Source organism: Salmo salar, chromosome ssa02 (genome assembly GCF_905237065.1).
Source record: "Salmo salar chromosome ssa02, Ssal_v3.1, whole genome shotgun sequence".
Classification (NCBI taxonomy): Eukaryota; Metazoa; Chordata; class Actinopteri; order Salmoniformes; family Salmonidae; genus Salmo; species Salmo salar.
In genome coordinates, this window is record NC_059443.1 from 49,745,489 (window position 1) to 49,769,056 (window position 23,568).

Genomic DNA, 23,568 nt, shown 5'->3' on the forward strand with positions numbered 1-23,568 from the left:
GATGGGTAATAGAAACTCTTTTAGGAAGGGTATACAAAGACAACACTAAAGTATTATGTTTGAGAAAGCAATCACGTCAACCAACTTCAATGATGCCTAATATTACGGGTTCTACTACATACAACTACTACTAACTATACAGTGCATTCAAAAAGTATTCAGACCCCTTGACTTTTCAATTTTTTTTACGTTACAGCCTTATTCTAAACTTGATTAAAAAAAATCCTCAATCTACACAAAATACCCCATAACGGCAAAGCGAAAACAGATTTTTTGAAATGTTTGCAAATGTATTAAAAATTAAAAACAGAAATCAATCAAACCAAACTTTGTCACATTAGCCGAATACGAGTATAGACTTTACCGTGAAATACTTACTTACAAGCCCTTAACCAAAAGTACAGTTCAAGAAGAAAATATTTACCAAGCAGACTAAAATAAAAAGTAACAATAAAAAGTAACACAATAAGAATAACATATGTGTGGGGATACAGGCTAGTTGAGGTAATCTGTATATGTAGGTGGGGGCGAAGTGACTATGCATAGGTAAACAAACAGCGAGTAGCAGCAGTGTACAAAAGGGAGGGTCAATGTAAATTGTCTGGTGGCGATTTTATGAATTGTTCAGCAGTCTTATGGCTTGGGGGTAAAAGCTGTTGACAAGCCTTTTGGTTCTAGACTTGCCGTGCGGTAGCAGAGAAAACAGTCTATGACTTGGGTGACTGGAGTCTCTGACAAGTTTATGGGCTTTCCTCTGACACCGCCAATTATATAGGTCCTGGATGGCAGGAAGCTTGTGATGTACTGGGCCGTTCGGCACTACCCTCTAGCGCCTTACGGTCAGATGCTGGGCAGTTGCCATAACCGGCGGTGATGCAACCGGTCAGGATGCTCTCGATGGTGCAGCTGTAGAACCTTTTGAAGATCTGGGGACCCATTCCAAATCTTTTCAGTCTCCGGAAGGGGAAAAGGTTTTGTCGTGCCCTCTTCATGACTGTCTTGGTATGTTTGGACCATGATAGTTGGTTGGTGATGTGGACACCAAGGAACTTGAAACTCTCGACCCGCTCCACTACAGCCCCGGCGATGTTAAATGGGGGCCATTTCCTGTAGTCCACGATCAGCTCTTTCGTCTTGTTGTCCTGGCACCACACTGCCAGTTCTCTGACCTCCTCCCTACAGCCAGTCTCATCATTGTCGGTGATCAGGCCTACCACTGTTGTGTCGTCAGCAAACTTAATGGTGTTGGAGTTGTGTTTGGCCACGCAGTCGTGGGTGTACAGGGAAAACAGGAGGGGAATAAGTACACAGCACCTGGGGGCAGCCCGTCAGGAAGTCCAGGATCCAGTTGCAGAGGGAGGTGTTTAGTCCCAGAGTCCTTAGTTTAGTGATGAGCTTTGAGGGTACTATGGTGTTGAACGCTGAGCTGTAGTCAACGAATAGCATTCTCACATAGGTGTTTCTTTTGTCCAGGTGAGAAGGGACAGTGTGGAGTGTGACTGAGATTGAGTCATCTGTGGATCTGTTGGGGCGGTATGCAAATTGGAGTGGGTCTAGGGTGATGTGAGCCATGACCAGCCTTTCAAAGCACTTCATGGCTACCGACGTGAGTGCCACAGGGCGGCAATCATTTAGGCAGGTTACCTTCCCTTCCTTGGGCACAGGGACTATGGTGGTCTGCTTGAAACACGTAGGTATTACAGACTTGGTCGGGGAGATGTTGAAAATGTCAGTAAAGACACTTGACAGTTGGTCCGCGCATGTTTTGAATACACGTCCTGGTAATCTGACTTGCCCAGCGGCTTTCTGAATGTTGACCTGTTTAAAATGTCTTGCTCACATCGGCTACCGAGAGCGTGATCACACAGTCATCCAGAACAGCTGGTGCTCTCTTGCATGCTTCAGTGTTGCTTGCCTCGAAGTGAGCATAAAAGGCATTTAGCTCGTCTGGTAGGCTCGCGTCACTGGGCAGCTTGCGTCTGGGTTTCCCTTTGTAGTCTTAGTGCCAGCTTCGTTTTGCGGTGGTAAATAGACGGCTACGAAAAATACAGATGAGAACACTCTTGGTAGATAGTGTGGTCTACAGCTTATCATAAGGTACTCTACCTCAGGCGAGCAATACCGTCGAGACTTCTTTAATATTAGACATTGCGCACCAGCTGTTATTGACAGAAAGACACACACCCCCACCCCTCGTCTTACCAGAGGTAGCGTCTCTGTTCTGCCGGTGCATGGAAATCCCGCTAGCTCTATATTGTCCGTATCTTCGTTCAGCCACGTCTCGGTGAAACATAAGATGTTACAGCTTTTAATGTCCCATTGGTAGGATAATCTTAAATCGTAGGTCATCAATTTTATTTTCCAATGATTGCACGTTAGGAAGAAGGATGGAAGGCATCTTTTCTTCATGCAAAAGGCGTGGATCTGGGTCTGTTCCAGTGAAAGCAGGATATCCTTCTCGTCGGACTCATTAAAGGGAAAAGTTTCTTCCAGTCCGCAGTGAGAAATCCTTTTTCTGATGTCCAGAAGTTATTTTCGGTCATAAGAGACGGTAGCAGCAACATTATGTACACAATAAGTTAAAAAATAAGTTACACAAAATGCTAAAAAAATGACAAAATAGCACAATTGGTTGGGAGAATGTAAAATGTCAGAAGTATGAATACAGAAGTATTCAGACCCTTTGCTATGAGACTCGAAATTGAGCTCAGGTGCATCCTCTTTCCATTTATCAACTTGGAGTCCACTTGTGGTACATTCAATTGATTGGACATGATTTGGAAAGGCACACACCTATCTATATAAGGTCCCACAGTTGACAGTGCATGTCAGAGCAAAAACCAAGCCATGATGTTGAAAGAATTGTCCTTAGAGCTCCGAGACAGAATTGTTTCGAGGCACAGTTCTGGGGAAGGGTACCAAAACAATTCTGCAGCATTGAAGGTCCCCAAGAACACACTGGCCTCCACCATTCTTAAATGGAAGAAGTTTGGAAACACTAAGACTCTTCCTAGAGCTGGCCACCCGGCCAAACAGAGCAATCGGGGGAGATGGGCCTTGGTCAGGGAGGTGACCAAGAACCCGACGGTTACTCTGACAGAGCTCTAAAGTTCCTCTGTGGAGATGGGAGAACCTTCCTGAAGGACAACCATCTCTGCAGTACTCCACCAATCAGGCTTTATGGTAGAGTTGCCAGATGGGAGCCCCTCCTCAGTAAAAAGGCACATGACAGCCCACTTGGGAGTTTGCCAAAAGGCAGCTAAAGACTCTCAGAAAATAAGAAACAAGATTCTCTGGTCTGATGAAACCAAGATTGAACTCTTTGGCCTGAATGCCAAGTCTGGACGAAACCTGGCACCATCCCTACGGTGAGGCATGGTGGTAGCAGTATCATACGGTGGGATTTTCTGGAAGACTATTTAGGATCGAGTAAAAGATTAACGGAGCAAAGTACAGAGATCCTTGACGAAGTCCTGTGCGCTCTGGAGCAGGTTATCAGACTGGGGTGAAGGTTCACCTTCAAACAGGACAACAACCCTAAGCACACAGCCAAGACAACGCAGGAGTGGCTTCGGGACAAATCTCTGAATGTCCTTGAGTGGCCCAGCCAGATCCCGGACCTGAACCCGATCGAACATCTCTGGAGACACCTGAAAATAGCTGTGCAGCGAAACTCCCCATCCAACCTGACAGAGCTTGAGAGGATCTGCAGAGAAGAATGGGAGAAACTCCCCAAATACAGGTGTGCCAAGCTTGTAGCGTCATACCCAAGAAGACTTGAGACTGTAATCGCTGCCAAAGGTGCTTCAACAAAGTACTGAGTAAAGGGTCTGATTCCTGCTTACAAGCAAAAATGTAAGCAGGAAGCACCAGTGATTCAGTGAATAAAAAAGTGGTCAAATGAAACAGATGCTAAGCTACAGAACTGTTTTGCTAGCACAGACTGGAATATGTTCCGGGATTCTTCCGATGGCATTGAGGAGTACACCACATCAGTCACTGGCTTCATCAATAAGTGCATCGATGACGTTGTCTGTACGTACATACCCCAACCAGCACTGAGCTAAAGGGTAGAGTTGCCGCTTTCAAGGAGCGGGACTCTAACCCGGAAGCTTATAAGAAATCCCACTATGCCTTCCGACGAACCATCAAACAGGCAAAGCGTCAATACTGGACTAAGATCGAATCGTACTACACCGACGCACGTCGGATGTGGCAGGGCTTGCAAACTATTACAGACTACAAAAGGGAAGCACAGCCGAGAGCTGCCCAGTGACACGAGCCTACCAGAGGAGCTAAATTACTTCTATGCTCGCTTCGAGGCAAGTAACACAAACATGCTTGAGAGCATTAGCTGTTCCAGACGACTGCGTGATCACGCTCTCCGCAGCCGATGTGAGTAAGACCTTTAAACAGGTCAACATTCACAAGGCCGCAGGGCCAGACGGATTACCAGGACGTGTACTCCGAGCTTGCCGCCCCAACAGATCCACAGATGATGCAATCTCTATTGCACTCCACAGTGCCCTTTCACACCTGGACAAAAGGAATACCTATGTGAGAATGCTATTCATTGACTACAGCTCAGTGTTCAACACTATAGTGCCCTCAAAGCTCGTCACTAAGCTAAGGACCCTGGGACTAAACACGGCAACTTCCCGACGGGCCACCCCTAGGTGGTAAGGGTAGCTAACAACACACCCAACACGCTGATCCTCAACACGGGGGCCCCCCTCAGGGGTGCGTGCTCAGTCCCCTACTGTACTCCCTGTTCACTCATGACTGCACGGCCAGGCACGACTCCAACACCATCATTAAGTTTGCTGATGACAACAGTGGTAGGGCCTGATTACCGACAACGACGAGACAGCCTATAGAGAGGTGGTCAGAGACCTGAATGTGTGGTGTAAGGACGACAACAACCTCTCCTTAAACGTTATCAAGACAAAGGAGATGATCGTGGACTACAGGAAAATGAGGACCGAGCACGCCCACATTCTCATCGACAGGGCTGTAGTGAAGCAGGTTGAGAGCTTCAAGTTCCTTGGCGTCCACATCAGCAACAAATTAACATGGTCCAAGCACACCAAGACAGTCGTGAAGAGGGCACGACAAAACCTATTCCCCTCAGGAGACTGAACAGATTTGCCATGGGTCCTCAGATCCTCAAAAGGTTCTACAGCTGCACCATTGAGAGCATCCTGACAGGTTGCATCACTGCCTGGTATTGCAACTGCTCGGCCTCTGACCGCAAGGCACTACCAAGGGTAGTGTTTCCAGCCAGTACATCACCTGTTGCCAAGCTTCCTGCCAGACTGTTCTCTCTGCTTCCGTATGGCAAGTGGTACCGGAGCACCAAGTCTAGGTCCAAGAGGCTTCTAAACAGCTTTTTCCCCCAAGCCATAAGACTGAACATCTAATCAATTGGCTACTTGCATTGCTCCCACTTTTACGCTGCTGCTACTCTCTGTTATTATCTATGCATAGTCACTTTATTAACTATCTACATAACCGGTGCCCCTGCACATTGACTCAGTACCGGCACCCCCTGTATAGAGCCTCACTATTGTTATTTTAATGCTGTTCTTTAATTATTTGTTACTTTTATTCATTTAATTTTTGGTAATTTTCTTAAAACTGCATTGTTGGTTAAGGGCTTGTAAGTAAGCATTTCACTGTAAAGGTCTACACCTGTTGTATTCGGGCGCATGTGACAAATAACATTTGATTTGATTACTTACGTGAATGTGATATTTCAGTATTTTATTTGTAACAAATGTGCCAAAAAAAAAGGTTTTTGCTTTGTCATTATGGGGTATTGTGTGTAGATTGATGAGGGATTTGTATTTATTTTTTTATCCATTTTAGAGTAAGGCTCTAACGTAACCGAATGTGGAAAAACTCAAGGGGTCTGAATACTTTCCGAATGCACTGTATACCACAGAGTGATGTTGTATAAGGATGCATAGAGCAAAACCTGAAAGTGACAATGAATTCCGGACAGGCGAACAAGAGGGGGGTGACACGGATCTAAGGTCAGTTCAGCTGGTCAGGAGTCTGGTTTGGGTCAGGATTTAGAGCCGATCCTAGATCTGTTTCTGTGGGCAACGTCTACTTGGAAACACACAGACAACAGAGCATTCTTTGCCATGGAGATGGACAGGCACAACGGTGGGCGAAGATGGGAGCAATGAGGTGGATGTCAGGTGCATGCGGGTAGGGAGAGGCAAGTAGGGCTAGGGATGCTCAGAATGAGTGAGAGACGGGGGTGGGTTGATGTAGTAGTTTGTATGGGGTGTGGGTGGTTGGGTAGTGAGGGGACACTGACAACAGGAAGGCTTTGAGGGTCATACTAACGTGGGCCATGTGGTAAGGAGACCTGGACAAAGACGCTGTCGCAGTCTGGATGGAGGGAGAGGCCGGAGGAGAGAAAAGAGAGAGAAGGCCCTGAGAGAATGAGAGACTGAGGCGGAAGGACCAGTTTAATTTCGGACCACCCAAACTGTTCACAATTCTGAAAGGACTGCGGGTGTCAAGCCCCCCCACCCCCCCCACATACACACATTCCTTGTTACAACGGAGTTCTGAAAATGGAAAAGTTACTGATATAATGCGAGTTACAGGGTAATGTAGAATGGGTTAGTTCAGAGTTAGTATCTTTAGGGTAAGTGGTTGTGTTGTATTCCGTTGGATGTGCTCAGTACCATATACTGTACATAAACTGGAATACTGGCATTATCCATGTTGGCGCCAACATTTCACATTGATTGCACTCTGACTGGTCTTGAATGCATTGTTCCTTCCTCCCTTCCTTGGAGTAATCCCTGATCTGACATGACAGGATTGGTGAAAGCTAAGAAGTAAAACACTTTGCATTCACCTATCTAATCACTTATCATCTTAGATCCAAGAAGGGGAGGAAGGAAGCATTTTGACAGTTTTCTTTAGGTACCACCTTAAATTCAAAATCTCAAACTGTGTTTAACAAACACTTTCTCTATAAGCTCTAGCTGCGCTCCCACCCAACCTATCCTCCCTCCTCCGCAATCCCTACCCAACCCGCTCCCTCGTCCAGCTTGAAGGACCACCTACTGGAGTGGAAGGGGCTGGAGGGGCCCTGGGGGGAGTCGAACACGCTGCCGATATCTGTGGAGCTGGAGGCAGCCGAGGCTGGCGGCGGAGTGAGGGGCGTGCGCGGCGAGTTGGGTGCAGAAGCGGCGCTCTCCATCTCGCTATCAGGGATGCGGCTGTAGCTGATCTTGCGCGGCTCATTCTGCAGTGGCGTCGGATGGCGCATGGTGCCCGGGCGCACCGAGGACGGGCGCACGCCGGGGGACTTGAGCGGGCAGTTGTACTTCTTGGGCTGGAAGGAGAAAGGGGGGGGTTGAAGGAGGGGTCAGGGCAACACTTCTACAATGTCAGGGATACTCAACTGCAGACCCCTCAGCCCTCAAGTACTACTGGCTCTGGTAGTTAATTGTTCAATTACTGTCAGAGATTGGGGGACTATCTGGTTAGTGTGTTACCTATAGGTAACTGCCAAAATAAACAAACACCAACATAAAGTGTCTTAATAGGGCATTGGGCCACATCAAGCCGTCAGAACAGCTTCAATATGCCTAGGCGTAGATTCTACAAGTGTTTACAACTTTACTTGGAGGGATGTGACACCATTCTTCCATGAGAAATTCCATAATGTGGTGTTTTGTTGATGGAAAACGCCGTCTCAGGTGCCGCTCCAGAATCTACCTTAAGTGTTCAATTGGGTGAGATCTGGTGACTGACACACACACACACTTTAAACCCTCTATGCACCATTGATTTCCCTCTTTCAAAGTCACTGATCTCTTCTTCTAGCCATGGTAGCCAAAATAATGAGAAACTGAGCATTTTTATACATGACCCTAAGCATGATGGGATGTTAATTGCTTAATTAGCTCAGGAACACCTGTGTGGAAGCAACTGCTTTCAATATACTTTATATCCCTCATTTACTCAAGTGGGTCCTTTATTTTGGCAGTTACCTGTAATTGTTAGAGGTATAAATTCTGCTGACATATTTTTCTACCTTAATAGCAGGGGCGTTGCGTCCATATAGGGCGCTCGGACGCCGCCCCACCTGGCAGCAATGAGATAAAAATGGATTTACAAAAATTAATATAATGATAAAATACTGTAATAATATCAAGTTTGTGTAAATAAATAACTGCATTTAGATTACAAATTGAGTTTTCAAAAAGAAAATGTGCTGTAATTGGCAGTGTAGTTCCAGCATTCCAGAGAGCTTCTCAAGCCACCTCATTCAATGCAATTCAAAGTTATCCCTATACCCCTTGCGGTTATCATAGGATTTTAGCCACTCTTATTGAACCTATCCAAAGAGCCCCTGGTTTGCAATTATAACTCTGTACACCAGATGGCGATGATCGACAAAACGCTGCACCGTTGTCAGGTATGAAGTGAGCGCAGACACAGAAGAGGACACTGTCAAACAGCTGTTTTGGGCAAAGCTCAAACAAATCCATGACGTTAGCTATAACTAAACTACCACAAGTTTTCGTCTGTTATTGTATTCCCACACGCTTGTAAGTCTAGCAAATAAGTTGAAGTTGAACATTTGCAGTAGCCTACTTATTCCGTTTGGAAATGTGGACTTATTTGTCAGCTACTTATTGCCAGTTTGCAACCTGTTGGAAATTTCACGAGACGCCACTGCTTAGGAGTATACATGGAGCCACACATGCTTAAGTGTGGCTCAGTGTGGTCCCGTGGCTCAGTTGGTAGAGTATGACGCTTGCAACGGGGGGCCAGTACGAAAAAGTATGCACTCACTACTGTAAGTCACTCTGGATAAGAGCGTCCGCTAAATGACTAAAATGTAAAACAATGAATAGTGGACAAAAATGATTTTTAATCTTAACTCATGAAGTTTCAATGTCATTCTAACAAAGGTTTGAAATACAACAACTGATCAGACTGCATAGGGAGTCCGAGAGAGGATAATCATGTCAACCGTAAAGGAGAGGAACGAGACACTTACAAATCGAGGCAACGACCGGGCATTCCGAGGCTCAATCTCCAGTGACTTGTTGAACAGATAGTCAGCAAACTCCTTCTCTGCCTTGTCCTCCATTGGATTGAGGTTTTCAAAAAACTTCTGTTTTACACACAGGAGAGAAACAGGGAGTAGTCAGAAAGATGGATCCATTGTGAAATATACATTGTTATCCTAATGACTATAGACAAGGGTGTGGGGTGATTGGGGACAATTGGATAAATAACCACATAGTACATGTCGGGAGCTGAGTGGCAGTAACTCTACTAAGCGGTGAATTCTAACTTCCACATTTCTAATTTTCACTTAGTCACGCATAGATGTCAATGAGACTAAAGTTTAAGCTAGGAATCACCACTAAATGTATATCTAATCAAAAACTAAGAGGTTGCTATGATTTGGCAAACTGTCAGCTGTACATGGGAACTGTAGAGATGAAATCGTGAAAGGAAACAGGCCAAATTATGTTTTATATTACTCCCTTGTGTTAATCATATTTAAACCCATTCATATTCCACGTAACCAAATGGTATTTGTGAAACGTTGATGGGTTGGACCATGCTGCAAAGCCAATTTCTCAAAAAATGTTGACTGTGCAGGCTGGCCATATAGTGGTGACCAACTTCAACCGAACGTGCGACATCACTGTTTTCGCTTCTCACCCGGATATCGCTCTCCACCCGCAAGCAGTAGGGCTGGTTCTGGTACTGCTGGATCTCCCCGGTAATCTCCGCCACTTTCCGTCGCTTGCTGAAGTTGATCAGCTCCTTGCCATGCCTCTTCAGGAAGTCAGGGTTGCCTTCCTCCGTCTTCAGGATGTTCGTCAAGTAGATCCCTGAGGAGAGAGTTAGAGAGAGAGAGAGGAAAGACATGAGAGAGTGGAGCAATGATGTCGATGGACTGGCACCGGTTCCTGGAATGTTGCTGGCCGGTCCCCGAGATGGTTAAACAACACTAGTTTTAATGTAAACGGTCCTCCAAGGAGGAAAAACCCAAGCTTAACATAGCATAGGACAGGATCAACTTTAATGTTCCCGAGGGGGAAATTGTCTTAGATACACAGTACTGCTGTGTACAAAATCAAAACAGTACGTTACTTGTGAGTCCCTGACACAAAAAGGACCATAGCTTCCTCGTCCCTGGTATCAAAAAGGTTGAGAAACACCGCTCTAGAGCATACCAAAGAAGGGGACACAGGGGGGGTTGATGGAGCGTAGTTTTGCCAGGTACTTCTTGTAGTGGTCCTCGCTCAGTTCATGGGCCTCCTCTAGAATCTTCCTCTGTCGGCTTGGAATTTGCTGGAGAGGGGCCGAAAGTTCAGTCAAAACAATTGTATATACTTCGTCCTACAGATGTCTCTCTATGGTACAGAGGCACATTGTGTCATGCTTTCTATTGATAAGAAATCCATAACTTTATGTTACCTCAAAGTAGAGACTTACTAATTGCAATACTCATCAACACAAGGCACTTATTTGGTACTGCAATTTTTATTGGATTCATGCAATGCCAGATAGTACCAAGACAGTATTATCACACCACTTCCTAACAACAACTTTAAAGAATCTTGCAGAAAGAACCTCTCCAGGCCTTCATCACCTCGAAGGTGTGGTCTAGCCGGTAGACGGGCGAGGAGTTCATGGCGCTGACCACCTCCAGCACGCCGTTGAAGTTGTTGAGCTCCTGGAACACCTGCAGGATCTCGATGATACGCGCCACCACCGCTGCCCGCTCTTCCAGGTTCTCCGTCTCTACGATACACCTGTGGAGAACGTAGTACATTGAAACTATACTGAACAAAAACGCAACAATTTCAATGATTTTACTGAGTTACAGTTCATATAAGGAAATCAGTAAATTGAAACAAATTCATTAGGCCCTAATCTATGGATATCACATGGCAGTGCAGGGGCGCAGCCATGGGTGGGCCTGGAAGGGCATAGGCCCACCCACTTGGGAGCCAGGCTCAGCCAATCAGAATTAGTTTTTCCCCCACAAAAGGGCTTTAATAGACAGAAATAACCCTCAGTTTCATCAGCTGTCCAAGTGGCTGGTCTCAGACGATCCCGCAGGTGAAGAAGCCGGATGTGGAGGTCCTGGGCTGGCGTGGTTACACGTGGTCTGCGGTTGTGAGGCCGGTTGGACATATTGCCAAATTCTCTAAAATGACGTTGGACACGGCTTATGGTAGAGAAATGAACATTAAATTCTCTGGCAACAGCTCTGGTGGACATTCCTGCAGTCAGCCTGCCAATTGTATGCTCCCTCAAAACTCAAGATATCTGTAGCATTGTGTGTGTGACAAAACTGCACATTTTAGAGTGGCCTTTTATTGTCCACAGCACAAGGTGAACCTGTGTAATGATCATGCTGTTTAATCAGCTTCTTGATATGCCACACCTGTCAGGTGGATGGATTATCTAGGCAAAGGAGAAATGCTTACTAACAGGGATGTAAACTCATTTGTGCACAACATTTGAGAGAAATAAGATTTTTGTGCTCATGGAAGATTTCTGGGATCTTTTATTTCTGCTCATGAAACATGGGACCAACACTTTACATGTTGTGTTTATAGTTTTGTTCAGTATACATTGAGCTACATAACAGCTACATAATATACTTTATCATGCCATAAATTCATCATAGAAAATGTTTTGTCAACACTGCAAGTGTAAGGAGTATCATGGTCTCCTTTCACAAGGACCGCTTCTTTGTGATGCCAAAAACAAAACGGGTGCTCTTACTTTTCGAACCACAACGTGAGGTTGGTGGTGTGGCGGATCATGCGCAGAAGGTTGGGCGAGTTCAGCTCCTTGTCCTCCTTCGTCCACACGCTGCCCACCAGCTCTGACGGCTGCACCGCCCTGTAGATATAGGTCAGAGAGAGGACAATAATGCAGAGGTCAGTCGCTTTGACGCTTCAAGTAGATGCTCCAAACCAGAGATCTAGGAGGAGATTACCATATGCCCAAACTATTATATGCCATTATTTAAAAGAGACTTACAAAAAATGTATGCAGTCACTATACTGTATGTTTATGTGATCCCAGCAGGAATTGAAGTCAGAACTTTAGTGTTGCTAGCACCATGTGTTCACCATATGAGCGACAGAGGACCACCATTATTAGTTATATGACAACAACAACAACAAAAATCAGACATTGTGTCAGTGGTGCAAACTTCTACCGACTCTAGTCTTGGCAGCTAAGGGAGTTTTCTGTGCCAGCATTGTGGTAAGATTTTCAGACAATACCGGCGACCATTGTTGGGCCACAAGGCCGGTGTGTTGTGATCTCGTCGTAGGAAATGGAGTATAGTGAATTTTTTTATGTTTTTATTTGAACAGGTAGCCAAGGGTCTCATTTCCAGGTGAGCCCTGTGTACACAATACACATCAATATACAAATTTAAAACTAAACATGCATAAATACGTGTTAATATTAAAAATACACAAAAAGTAAATACAGAATCATAAACAACAGTTACAGTTCTCAGCTACAAGGTTTTCAATCAACACCCTAAACTGCCCGAGCTGCACCAGAACATCCAATTTTAACGAGATCTGTAAATTGTTCCAGCAGTGGGGGCGCATTAAAACTAAAAAGCGGATTTACTTAATTTGGTGGAGACGCGAGGAACCTCAAGAGTTAACCAACCCTGTGAATGAGTTTCATAACTCATGTTTACATACTTCAACAACAAAGTCAGCTGAGTCAGAAGCTTGTGTAGTAAACAAAGAGGGAGTAATGAAGTGACCTACGGGACATTAATGAGGACCAGCTCAATTCATGGACATTTCAATTGATATTCTTACAGTATATACAATGAGTTACCATATATGCTGATCTTGGATCAGTTCTGAATTTCCCCCACTAATGGTTACGGTTAGAATTGGGAGAGAAGAAGCTGATCATAGATCTGCACCAAGGGGAAACTTCACCCCGGAGCGTGGGAAAGAGGTGAGGGGATAACCTTGGGTACGGCCCACCCTAGCTGTTCCCACAGGCCCAGTGACGTCAGAGGGGGAAGTGTGTCCCCTCTCTGGTGCTGTACGTTTGTATGTACAGTTGAAGTCGGAAGTTTACATACACCTTAGCCAAATACATTTAAACTCAGTTTTTCACAATTCCTGACATTTAATCTTGTAAAAATTCCCTGTCTTAGGTCAGTTAGGATCACCACTTTATTTTAAGAGTGTGAAATGTCAGAATAATAGTAGAGAATGATTTATTTCAGCTTTTATTTCTTTCATCACATTCCCAGTGGGTCAGAAGTTTACATACACTCGATTAGTATTTGGTAGCGTTGCCTTTAAATTGATTCACTTGGGTCAAACGTTTCGGGTAGCCTTCCACAAGCGTCCCACAATAAGTTGGGTGAATTTTGGCCCATTCCTCCTGACAGAGCTGGTGTAACTGAGTCAGGTTTGTAGGCCTCCATGCTCGTACACGCCTTTTCAGTTCTGGCCACAAATTTTCTATGGGATTGAGGTCAGGGCTTGTGATGGCCACTCCAATACCTTGACTTTGTTGTCCTTAAGCCATTTTGCCACAACTTTGGAAGTATGCTTGGGGTCATTGTCCACTTGGAAGACCCATTTGCGACCAAGCTTTAACTTCCTGACTGATGTCTTGAGATGTTGCTTCAACATATCCACATAATTTTACATCCTCATGATGCCATCTATTTTGTGAAGTGCACCTCCTGCAGCAAAGCACCCCCACAACATGATGCTGCCACCCTCGTGCTTCACGGTTGGGATGGTGTTCTTAGGCTTGCAAGCATCCCCCCTTTCCTCCAAACATAACGATGGTCATTATGGCCAAACAGTTCTATTTTTGTTTCATCAGACCAGAGGACATTTCTCCAAAAAGTCTTTGTCCCCATGTGCAGTTGCAATCCGAAGTCTGGCTTTTTCCCCCCGGTTTTGGAGCAGTGGCTGAGCAGCCTTTCAGGTTGTGTCGACATAGGACTCTTTTTACAGTGGATATAGATACTTTTGTACCTGTTTCCTACCGGCATCTTCACAAGGTCCTTTGCTGTTGTTGCGGGATTGATTTGCATTTTTCGCACGAAAGTACGTTCATCTCTAGGAGACAGAATGTGTCTCCTTCCCTGAGCGGTATGACGGCTGCGTGGTCCCATGGTGTTTATACTTGCGTACTACTGTTTGTACAAATGAACGTGGTACCTTCAGGCATTTGGAAATTGCTCCCAAGGATGAACCAGACTTGTGGAGGTCTACAATTTTTTTTCTGAGGTCTTGGCTGATTTCTTTTGATTTTCCCATGATGTTAAGCAAAGAGGCACTGAGTTTGAAGGTAGGCCTTGAAATACATCCACAAGTACACCTCCAATTGACTCAAATGATGTCAATTAGCCTATCAGAAGCTTCTAAAGCCATGACATAATTTTCTGGAATTTTCCAAGCTGTTTAAAGGCACAGCCAACTTAGTGTATGTAAACTTCTGACCCACTGGAATTGTGATACAGTGAATTATAAGTGAAATAATCTGTCTGAAAACAATTGCTGTAAAAATTACTTGTGTCATGCACAAAGTAGATGTCCTAACCTATTTGCCAAAACTATAGTTTGTTAACAAGACATTTGTGGAGTGGTTGAAAAACAAGTTTTAATGACTCCAACCTAACTATGTAAACTTCCAATTTCAACTACGTATGTGTGTGTAAGTACACTACTGTTCAAAAGTTTGGGGTCACTTAGAAATGTCCTTGTTTTTGAAAGAAAAGCACATTTTCGGTCCATTACAATAACATCAAATTGATCAGACATACAGTGTTGACATTGGTAATTTTGGAAATGACTATTGTAGCTGGAAACGGCAGATTTTTTATGGAATATCTACATACTGTAGGCATACATAGGCCCATTATCAGCAACCATCACTTCTGTGTTCCAATGGCACGTTGTGTTAGCTAATCCAAGTTTAAAATTTTAAAAAGGCTAATTGATCATTAGAAAACCCTTTTGCAATTATGTTAGCACAGCTGAAAACTGTTGTGCTAATTAAAGAAGCAATAAAACTGGCCTTCTTTAGACTAGTTTAGTATCTGGAGCATCAGCATTTGTGGGTTCGATTACAGGATAAAAATGGCCAGAAACAAAGCCCTTTCTTCTGAAACTCGTCAGTCTATTATTGTTCTGAGAAATGAAGGCTATTCCATGCGAGAAATTTCCAAGAAACTGAAGATCTCGTACAACGCTGTGTACTACTCCCTTCACAGAACAGCGCAGACTGTCTCTAACCAGAATAGAAAGAGGAGTGGGAGGCCCCGGTGCACAACTGAGCAAGAGGACAAGTACATTAGAGTGTCTCGTTTGAGAAACAGACGCCTCACAAGTCCTCAACTGGCAGCTTCATTAAATAGTACCTGCAAAACACCAGTCTCAACATCAACAGTGAAGAGGCAACTCTGGAATTCTGGCCTTTCTATTTTTGATATTGCTACTATGCAAATATGCAAGTAACCATTTCACTGTACCATTTACACCTTCTGTATCCTGTGCATGTGACAAATAAACGTAGATTTTATTTGATATAGTGTATGTTTACCAGAGACGGTAATGTGAAGAACATGACCTGCACCAAAGTCAAATTAGGATATAGGTCAAGGACTAGGTAAAGTGTATTTTTAGCTGGAGCTTTTCCTTATTGTAGGCTACTACTTTTAGCACTTTTTGTCTTGAAATCCTCAATTGTTTACTACACTACTCACTCTGTTTAACACATGGCCTCACATTTAATCCTTAAAGAGATGGGTTGGGCTAAGGCTTAAGAGGGTGTGAACAATGCTGAATGGGTGTAGACAAAGAAGAGCTCTCCAAGTAGGTGTCCAAAAACATTCCAAGGGCCATTTTCTCAAAAGTGGTGTTACAAGTTTATCAACTTTCAAAGCAGAATGACTTTCTCATTGTTCCTCAACCGGAGTGTATGATAAACCATTTTCTATCTCTAAGTCTATGAGTCCAATGTAAAAGACACCATTTCAAATGTTGCTACATAGCACCGAATCCAGGTGGTGGGTCACATTTTTGCTCTAGGACAACACTTACACAGCTGATCCAAGTAATCATCAAGCCAGTGATAAATTGAGGTGCTTTAGTACTGGACTGAAACAAATAGGACTGGGGTTAAAAAACACTGCCGTGGACAGCAATACGGTACTGTAGGCCTACCTGTAGAAGTCGGACTCGAGCAGTGTGAGCTGCCGGGCGATCTCAATGGGGTGGAGGGTCATGAGGTCAAACTGGTCTGTCTGGCCCGACTTGCTGAGGTGCCACTCGATGGGCGGTGGCGAGCTCTCGAAGGTGATGTTGTGGCTGGGCCCATTGGCCTGTGCCTGCTTCTTCCTCTGGATGATCTTGGTGATGGACTCCACCCACTTCTTCATGGCCTTGCCTGGGAGGGGTCACAGAGAGGGAGACTGTCACTTAGAGAAGAGAAGTAGAGGAGAGATACGAGAGAGGAAGAGACAAGAGGAAAATAAGAAAAAAAGAGAAAATAAATACAAAACAAAAAGAGGATATGCAACGAAAGAAGAGAAAGTCCTTGCCCCGATTTATCCACACATACCTCGCACCAATGCAATGAACTCCTCCAGACACTTGAGTAACTGACAGTCCCGCTCAAAGTCATAGAAGTGGTGCTCCACCCAGTGGCGACATACATTCAGTACCCTGCAGGAAGAGAGAGTAGGTCAAAACCAGTTAAGATACCAGTTACAGACCAGCAAGAGACCGCTAACTACAAATCCTGACCTAAAAACTAAATAAATCTGCCCCTGGATTAGCAACTTAAACCAACTCCTAAGAGACTGGAAGAGAGATTAGTTGACTGATAAGAGACCAGAGAGCCACAGCTTAAGGGAGAACTACAAAGAGTGCATGCTGGAAAAATATATGGCAGCTAGAAATGAAAATGGGATGCACTTCAGAGATACAGTTGAAGTTGGAAGTAACATACACTTAGGTTGGAGTCATTAAAACTTGTTTTTCAACCACTCCACAAATTTCTTGTTAACAAACTATACTTTTGTCAAGTCGGTTAGGACATCTACTTTGTGCATGACACAAATAATTTTTCCAACAATTGCTTACAGACAGATTATTTCACTTATAATTCACTGTATCACAATTCCAGTGGGTCAGAAGCTTCTGATAGGCTAATTGACATCATTTGAGTCAATTGGAGGTGTACCTGTGGATGTATTTCAAGGCCTAACTTCAAATTCAGTGCCTCTTTGCTTGACATCATGGGAAAATCAAAAAGAAATCAGCCAAGAACTCAGAAAAGAAATGTTGAACTCCACAAGTCTGGTTCATCCTTGGGAGCAATTTCCAAACGCCTGAATGTACCACGTTCATCTCTGCAAACAATAGTACGCAAGTATAAACACCATGGGACCACGCAGCCGTCATACCGCTCAGGAAGGAGACACGTTCTGTCTCCTAGAGATGAACGTACTTTGGTGTGAAAAGTGCAAATCAATCCCAGAACAACAGCAAAGGACCTTATGAAGATGCTGGAGGAAACGGGTACAAAAGTTTCTATATCCACAGTAAAACGAGTCCTATATCGACATAACCTGAAAGGCCGCTCAGCAAGGAAGAAGAAGCAGCCACTGCTCCAAAACCGCCATAAAAAGCCAGACTATGGGTTGCAACTGCACATGGGGACAAAGGGTACTTTTTGGAGAAATGTCCTCTGGTCTGATGAAACAAAAATAGAACTGTTTGGCCATAATGACCATCGTTATGTTTGGAGGAAAAAGGGAGAGGCTTACAAGCCTAAGAACACCATCCCAACCGTGAAGCACGAGGGTGGCAGCATCATGTTGTGGGGGTGCTTTGCTGCAGGAGGGACTGGTGCACTTCACAAAATAGATGGCATCATGAGGAAAGAAAATGATGTGGATATATTGAAGCAACATCTCAAGACATCAGTCAGGAAGTTAAAGCTTGGTCGCAAATGGGTCTTCCAAATGGACAATGACCCCAAGCATACTTCCAAAGTTGTGGCAAAATGGTTTAAGGACAACAAAGTCAAGGTATTGGAGTGGCCATCACAAGCCCTGACCTCAATCCTATAGAAAACTTGTGGCCAGAATTGAAAAGGCGTGTGCGAGCAAGGAGGCCTACAAACCTGACTCAGTTACACCAGCTCTGTCAGGAGGAATGGGCCAAAATTCACCCAACTTATTGTGGGACGCTTGTGGAAGGCTACCCGAAACGTTTGACCCAAGTTAATCAATTTAAAGGCAACGCTACCAAATAGTAATTGAGTGTACGTAAACTTCTGACCCACTGGGAATGTGATGAAAGAAATAAAAGCTGAAATAAATCATTCTCTCTACTATTATTCTTACATTTCACATTCTTAAAATAAAGTGGTGATCCTAAAGGACTTAAGACAGGGAATTTTTACTAGGATTAAATGTCAGGAATTGTGAAAAACTAAGTTTAAATGTGTTTGGCTAAGGTGTATGTAAACTTCTGACTTCATCTGTAGATGTAAAGGGTTGAGGGTAGCTGAAGGCTGGGACCCCCCAAAAAATAAAGATAGCTAATTTAAAATATACTGTCTGTGAAATCTCTGTAGTATGTATAACCTGAAGTGTAAGCCTAAGTATTGTTGTCCATTAGTTTACTCCAATTATGGGAGGGGTGTAAGGGTTAGGGGAAAATAATAAAGTAGGAAAATATATATATATAAAAAAAATATATTTACAAAAAAATATATACAATGCATTCTGAAAATATTCAGACCCTCGACTTTCCCACCCCAAAAAGATTCACAGCAAAAACAGGTTTTTAGAAATGTTTGCAAATAAATAAAACAAATTAAAACTGAAATATCACATTTACATAAGTATTCAGACCCTTTACTCAGTACTTTGTTGAAGCACCTTTGGCAACGATTACAGCCTCAAGGCTTCTTGGTTATGACACTACAAGCTTGGCATACCTGTATTTGCACACCTGTAGTTTCTCCCATTCTTCTCTGCAGATCTTCTCAAGCTCTGTCAGGTTGAATGGGGAGCATCGCTGCAAAGCTATTTTCAGGTCTCTCCAGAGATGTTTGATTGGGTTCAAGTTCGGGCTCTGGCTAGGCCACTCTAGGACATTCAAAGTCACTCCTGCGCTGTCTTGGCTGTGTGCTTAGGGTCGTTGTCCTGTTGGAAGATTAACTTTCACTCCAGTTTGAGGTCCTGTGTGCTCTGGAGCAGGTTTCCACCAAGGATCTCTCTGTTCTTTGCTCCATTCAGCTTTCCCTCGATCCTGGCTAGTCTCCCAGTCTCTGTCGCTGCAAAATACCATGCTTCACTCTAGGGATGGTGCCAGGTTTCCTCCAGACATGAAGCTTGGCATGCAGGCCAGTTCAATCTTGGTTTTCATCAGACCAGAGAATCTTGTTTCTCACGGTCTGAGAGTCTTTAGGTACCTTTTGGCAAACTCCAAGCGGGCTGTCACGAGCCTTTTACTGAGGGGTGGCTTCCGTCTGGCCAGTCTACCATAAGGGCCTGATTGGTGGAGTGCTGCAGAGATGCCGGTCCTTCTGGAAGGTTCCCATCTCCACAGAGGAACTCTGAAGCTCTGTCAGAGTGACCATCGGGTTCTTAGTCACCTCCCTGACCAAGGCCCTTCTCCCCCGATTGCTCAGTTTGGCTGGGCGACCAACTCTAGGAAGAGACTTGGTGGTTCCAAACTTCTTCCATTTAAGAATGGAGGCCACTGTATTGTAGGGGACCTTCAACGCTGCAAACATTTTTTGGTACCCTTCCCCAGATCTGTGCCTCGACACAATCCTGTCTCGGAGCTCTACGGACAATTCCTTCAACCTCATGGCTTTGTTTTTGCTCTGACATGCACTGTCAACTGTGGGACCGTATATAGACAAGTGTGTGCCTTTCCAAATCATGTTCAATCAATTGAATGTACCACTGGTGGACTCCAATCAAGTTGTAGAAACATCTCAAGGATGATCAATGGAAACAGGATGCACCTGAGCTCAAATTAGTCTCATAGCAAAGGGTCTGAATACTTATGTAAATAAGGTATCTGTTTTTTATTTGTAATAAATTAGTAAAAAAATGTAAACCTGCTTTGTCATTATGCGGTATTGTGTGTAATTTGATGAGGATTTTGTTTATTTTTTAAAATCAATTTTAGAATAAGGCTGTAACGTAACAAAATGTGGAAAAGGGGAAGGGGTCTGAACACTTCCCGAACGCGCAGTTATACGGAGCATAAAAAATATATAAAAATGTAGAGTGCATGCTTTTGTTTCAGCCCAGCATTGAAAAAGTTTGAAACCTTTCTCTGCTAATCAGGAAAGACTACCCTCCATGTGTATCACAAGAAACCAGGATGTACTGTTGACCACTAGGTCAAGTTCATTAGGCACCAAAATGAAAGAAAACAGACAGGGGCTACCTCGAGTTGTCCAAGAATAACTTTTTTTATTGTCTAATGTTTTCTGTTATAGTCCCTAATGAACACAACCTCCGGAATTAGGTGTGGTAAATGTGGAGGGGTGCAGATGTACCTGAGTTGGACTGGCTGGACAAACTCCTTGCGAAAACGTTTGAGTTCGGCGCTGAGAGGTTGGTCTCCGTTCTCTATGGCCATCTGGTCCGCCTCAGTGGGCTTTGGCTCAGGAATTTCAAACCTGGAAGGTTCCGGAAAACAAAATCACTATTGAGAAGACACAGCAATGTGGAATCTGGGATACACCTTTAACCAGACAGTAGATGTTCCAGACTGGAATATGTTCCGGGATTCTTCCGATGGCATTGACGAGTACACCACATCAGTCACTGGCTTTAGCTATAAGTGCATCGAGGACATCGTCCCCACAGTGACTGTACGTACATACCCCAATCAGAAGCCATGGATTACAGGCAACATCCGCTCTGAGCTAAAGGGTAGAGCTGCCGCTTTCAAGGACCGGGATTCTAACCCGGACGCTTATAAGAAATCCCACTATGCCCTCCGACGAACCATCAAACAGGCAAAGCGTCAAGACAGGACTGAGATTGAATCGTACTACACTGGCTCCGATGCTCGTTGGATGTGGCAGGGCTTGCAAACTATTACAGACTAGAAAGGGAAGCACAGCCGAGAGCTGCCCAGTGACACAAGCCTACCAGACGAGCTAAATTACTTCTATGCTCGCTTCGAGGCAAGTAACACAAACATGCTTGAGAGCATCAGCTGTTCCGGATGACTATGTGATCACGCTCTCCGCAGCCGATGTGAGTAAGACCTTTAAATAAGTCAACATTCACAAGGCGGATTACCAAGACGTGTACTCCGAGCATGCGCTGACAATCTGGCAAGTGTCTTCACTGACATTTTCAACCTCTCCCTGTCTGAGTCTGTAATACCAACATGTTTCAAGCAGACCACCATAGTCCCTGAGCCCAAGAACACTAAGGTAACCTGCCTAAATGACTACTGACCTGTAGCACTCACGTCTGTAGCCATGAAATGCTTTGAAAGGCTGGTCATGGCTCACAACACCATTATCCCAGAAACCCTAGACCCACTCCAATTTGCATACCACACCAACAGACCCACAGATGATGCAATCTCTATTGTACTGCACACTGCTCTTTCACACCTGGACAAAAGGAACACCTATGAGAGAATGCTATTCAATGAATACAGCTCAGCATTCAACACCATAGTGCCCTCAAAGTTCATCACTAAGCTAAGGACCCTGGGACTTAAACACCTCCCTCTGAAACGGGATAATGGAATTCCTGAGGTACATCTCGCAGGTGGTAAGGGTGGGTAACAACACATTCGCCACGCTGATCCTCAACAAGGGGGCCCCCTCAGGGGTGCATGCTCAGTCCCCTCCTGTACTGCCTGCCTGTTCACCCATGACTGCACAGCCAGGCACAACTCCAACACCATATTAAGTTTATTGATGACACAACAGTGGTAGGCCTGATCACCGACAACAAGAGAGGAGGTCAGAGAACTGACCGTGTGGTGCAAGGACAACAACCTCTCCTTCAATGTGATCAAGACAAAGGAGATGATCGTGGACTACAAGAAAATGAGGACCGAGCACGCCCACATTCTCATCGACTGGGCTGTTGTGGAGCAGGTTGAGAGCTTGAAGTTCCTTGGCGTCCACATCTGCAACAAACTAGCATGGTCCAAGCAGACCAAGACAGTCGTGAAGAGGGCACGACAAAACCTATTCCCCCACAGGAGATTGAAAAGATTTGCCATGGGTCCTCAAAAGGTTCTACAGCTGCACCATCGAGAGCATCCTGACGGGTTGCATCACTGCCTGGTATGGCAACTGCTCGGCCTCCGACCGCAAGGCACTACAGAGGGTAGTGCGTACGGCCCAGTACATCACTGGGCCCAAGCTTCCTGCCATCCAGGACCTCTATACCAGGCGGTGTCAGAGGAAGGCCCTAAAAATCATCAAGACTCCAGCCACCCTAGTCATAGACTGTTCTTTCTGCTACTGCACGGAAAGCAGTTCCGGAGCGCCAAGTCTAGGTCCAAGAGGCTTCTAAACAGATTCTACCCCCAAACCATAAGACTCCTGAACATCTAAACAAATGCCTACCCAGACTATTTGCATTGTGTCCCCCCCTCTGTTACACTGCTGCTACTCTCTAGTTATTATCTATGCATAGTCACTTTAACTCTACCTACATATACATGTTACCTCGACTAACCAGTGCCCCCGCACATTCACCTCAAACAGCGAGTAAAGGTGTTTTTTACTGAGAATGACAATGGTTCCTCAATGTATGTATATATATAAAAAAATCCTTCTCTCTCCCTTTCAAAAACCACTCAGCATGAAAGTGAAAAATGTAATGCTCTGATCCAGTGCAAACAGCTGTGTCCCAAGCTCACTGGCTCAGGAGACTCTGAGGGCCCAGAATATTACAATGTTGCAAGTTTGCAAGCATGAGCTTCTGGTGTATCTAGTTGATAGCCTAGTTGATACAATGTTTCAAGTTCGTTGCAGACAGGCCATGTGTAGCCAATGTGATTTATAGGACATTTATTTTTTTAAATCAGGATATTTTCTACCTGCAGGCGGCAATGTTTTTATTTGTTGGCTTTATGTAGGCTATTTTTACATAGTTGGCAATGGCAATAGAAGTTACTTTTAGATTTGTATTATTTTCATTTAGATATAACTTAGACGAACCACATGACAATGATTTTGAGATACGAAGACTTTATTATAAATTCAATTCAACTGTTAATTGAAAATAATAGCTGGCACGCAGAACGGTAGAAAAGGTAACATAAATTGGCACTCAAAATGGAACAAGTTGCCGACCCCTTGTGTAGCCTATTACCGGCAACTTCAGGAATGTAAAGGCAGAATTTTAAGGCCAGCAGCAGCGGGAGGAGGAGGCCATCTTGATCTCTGGCTCCCTCGAGTCATTTGTGTGTCTTAATTATTTAATCAAACAGTGTGTTTAAATAATCAGACAAGCTACAT

General features: G+C 44.4%; 1 protein-coding gene across 1 annotated transcript in view; it reads right to left on the reverse strand.

Annotated features, from left to right (window-relative positions):
- The window catches only part of LOC106584773 (son of sevenless homolog 1-like), a 92,341-nt gene that overhangs the window by 2,894 nt on the left and 65,879 nt on the right, over nucleotides 1-23,568 (reverse strand). The window contains 9 exon segments of the mRNA XM_014170357.2: nucleotides 7,093-7,363; nucleotides 9,041-9,157; nucleotides 9,718-9,890; nucleotides 10,236-10,353; nucleotides 10,655-10,817; nucleotides 11,800-11,919; nucleotides 16,254-16,476; nucleotides 16,651-16,754; nucleotides 20,623-20,745. Of these exon segments, the coding sequence (XP_014025832.2) occupies nucleotides 7,093-7,363; nucleotides 9,041-9,157; nucleotides 9,718-9,890; nucleotides 10,236-10,353; nucleotides 10,655-10,817; nucleotides 11,800-11,919; nucleotides 16,254-16,476; nucleotides 16,651-16,754; nucleotides 20,623-20,745 (1,412 nt within the window).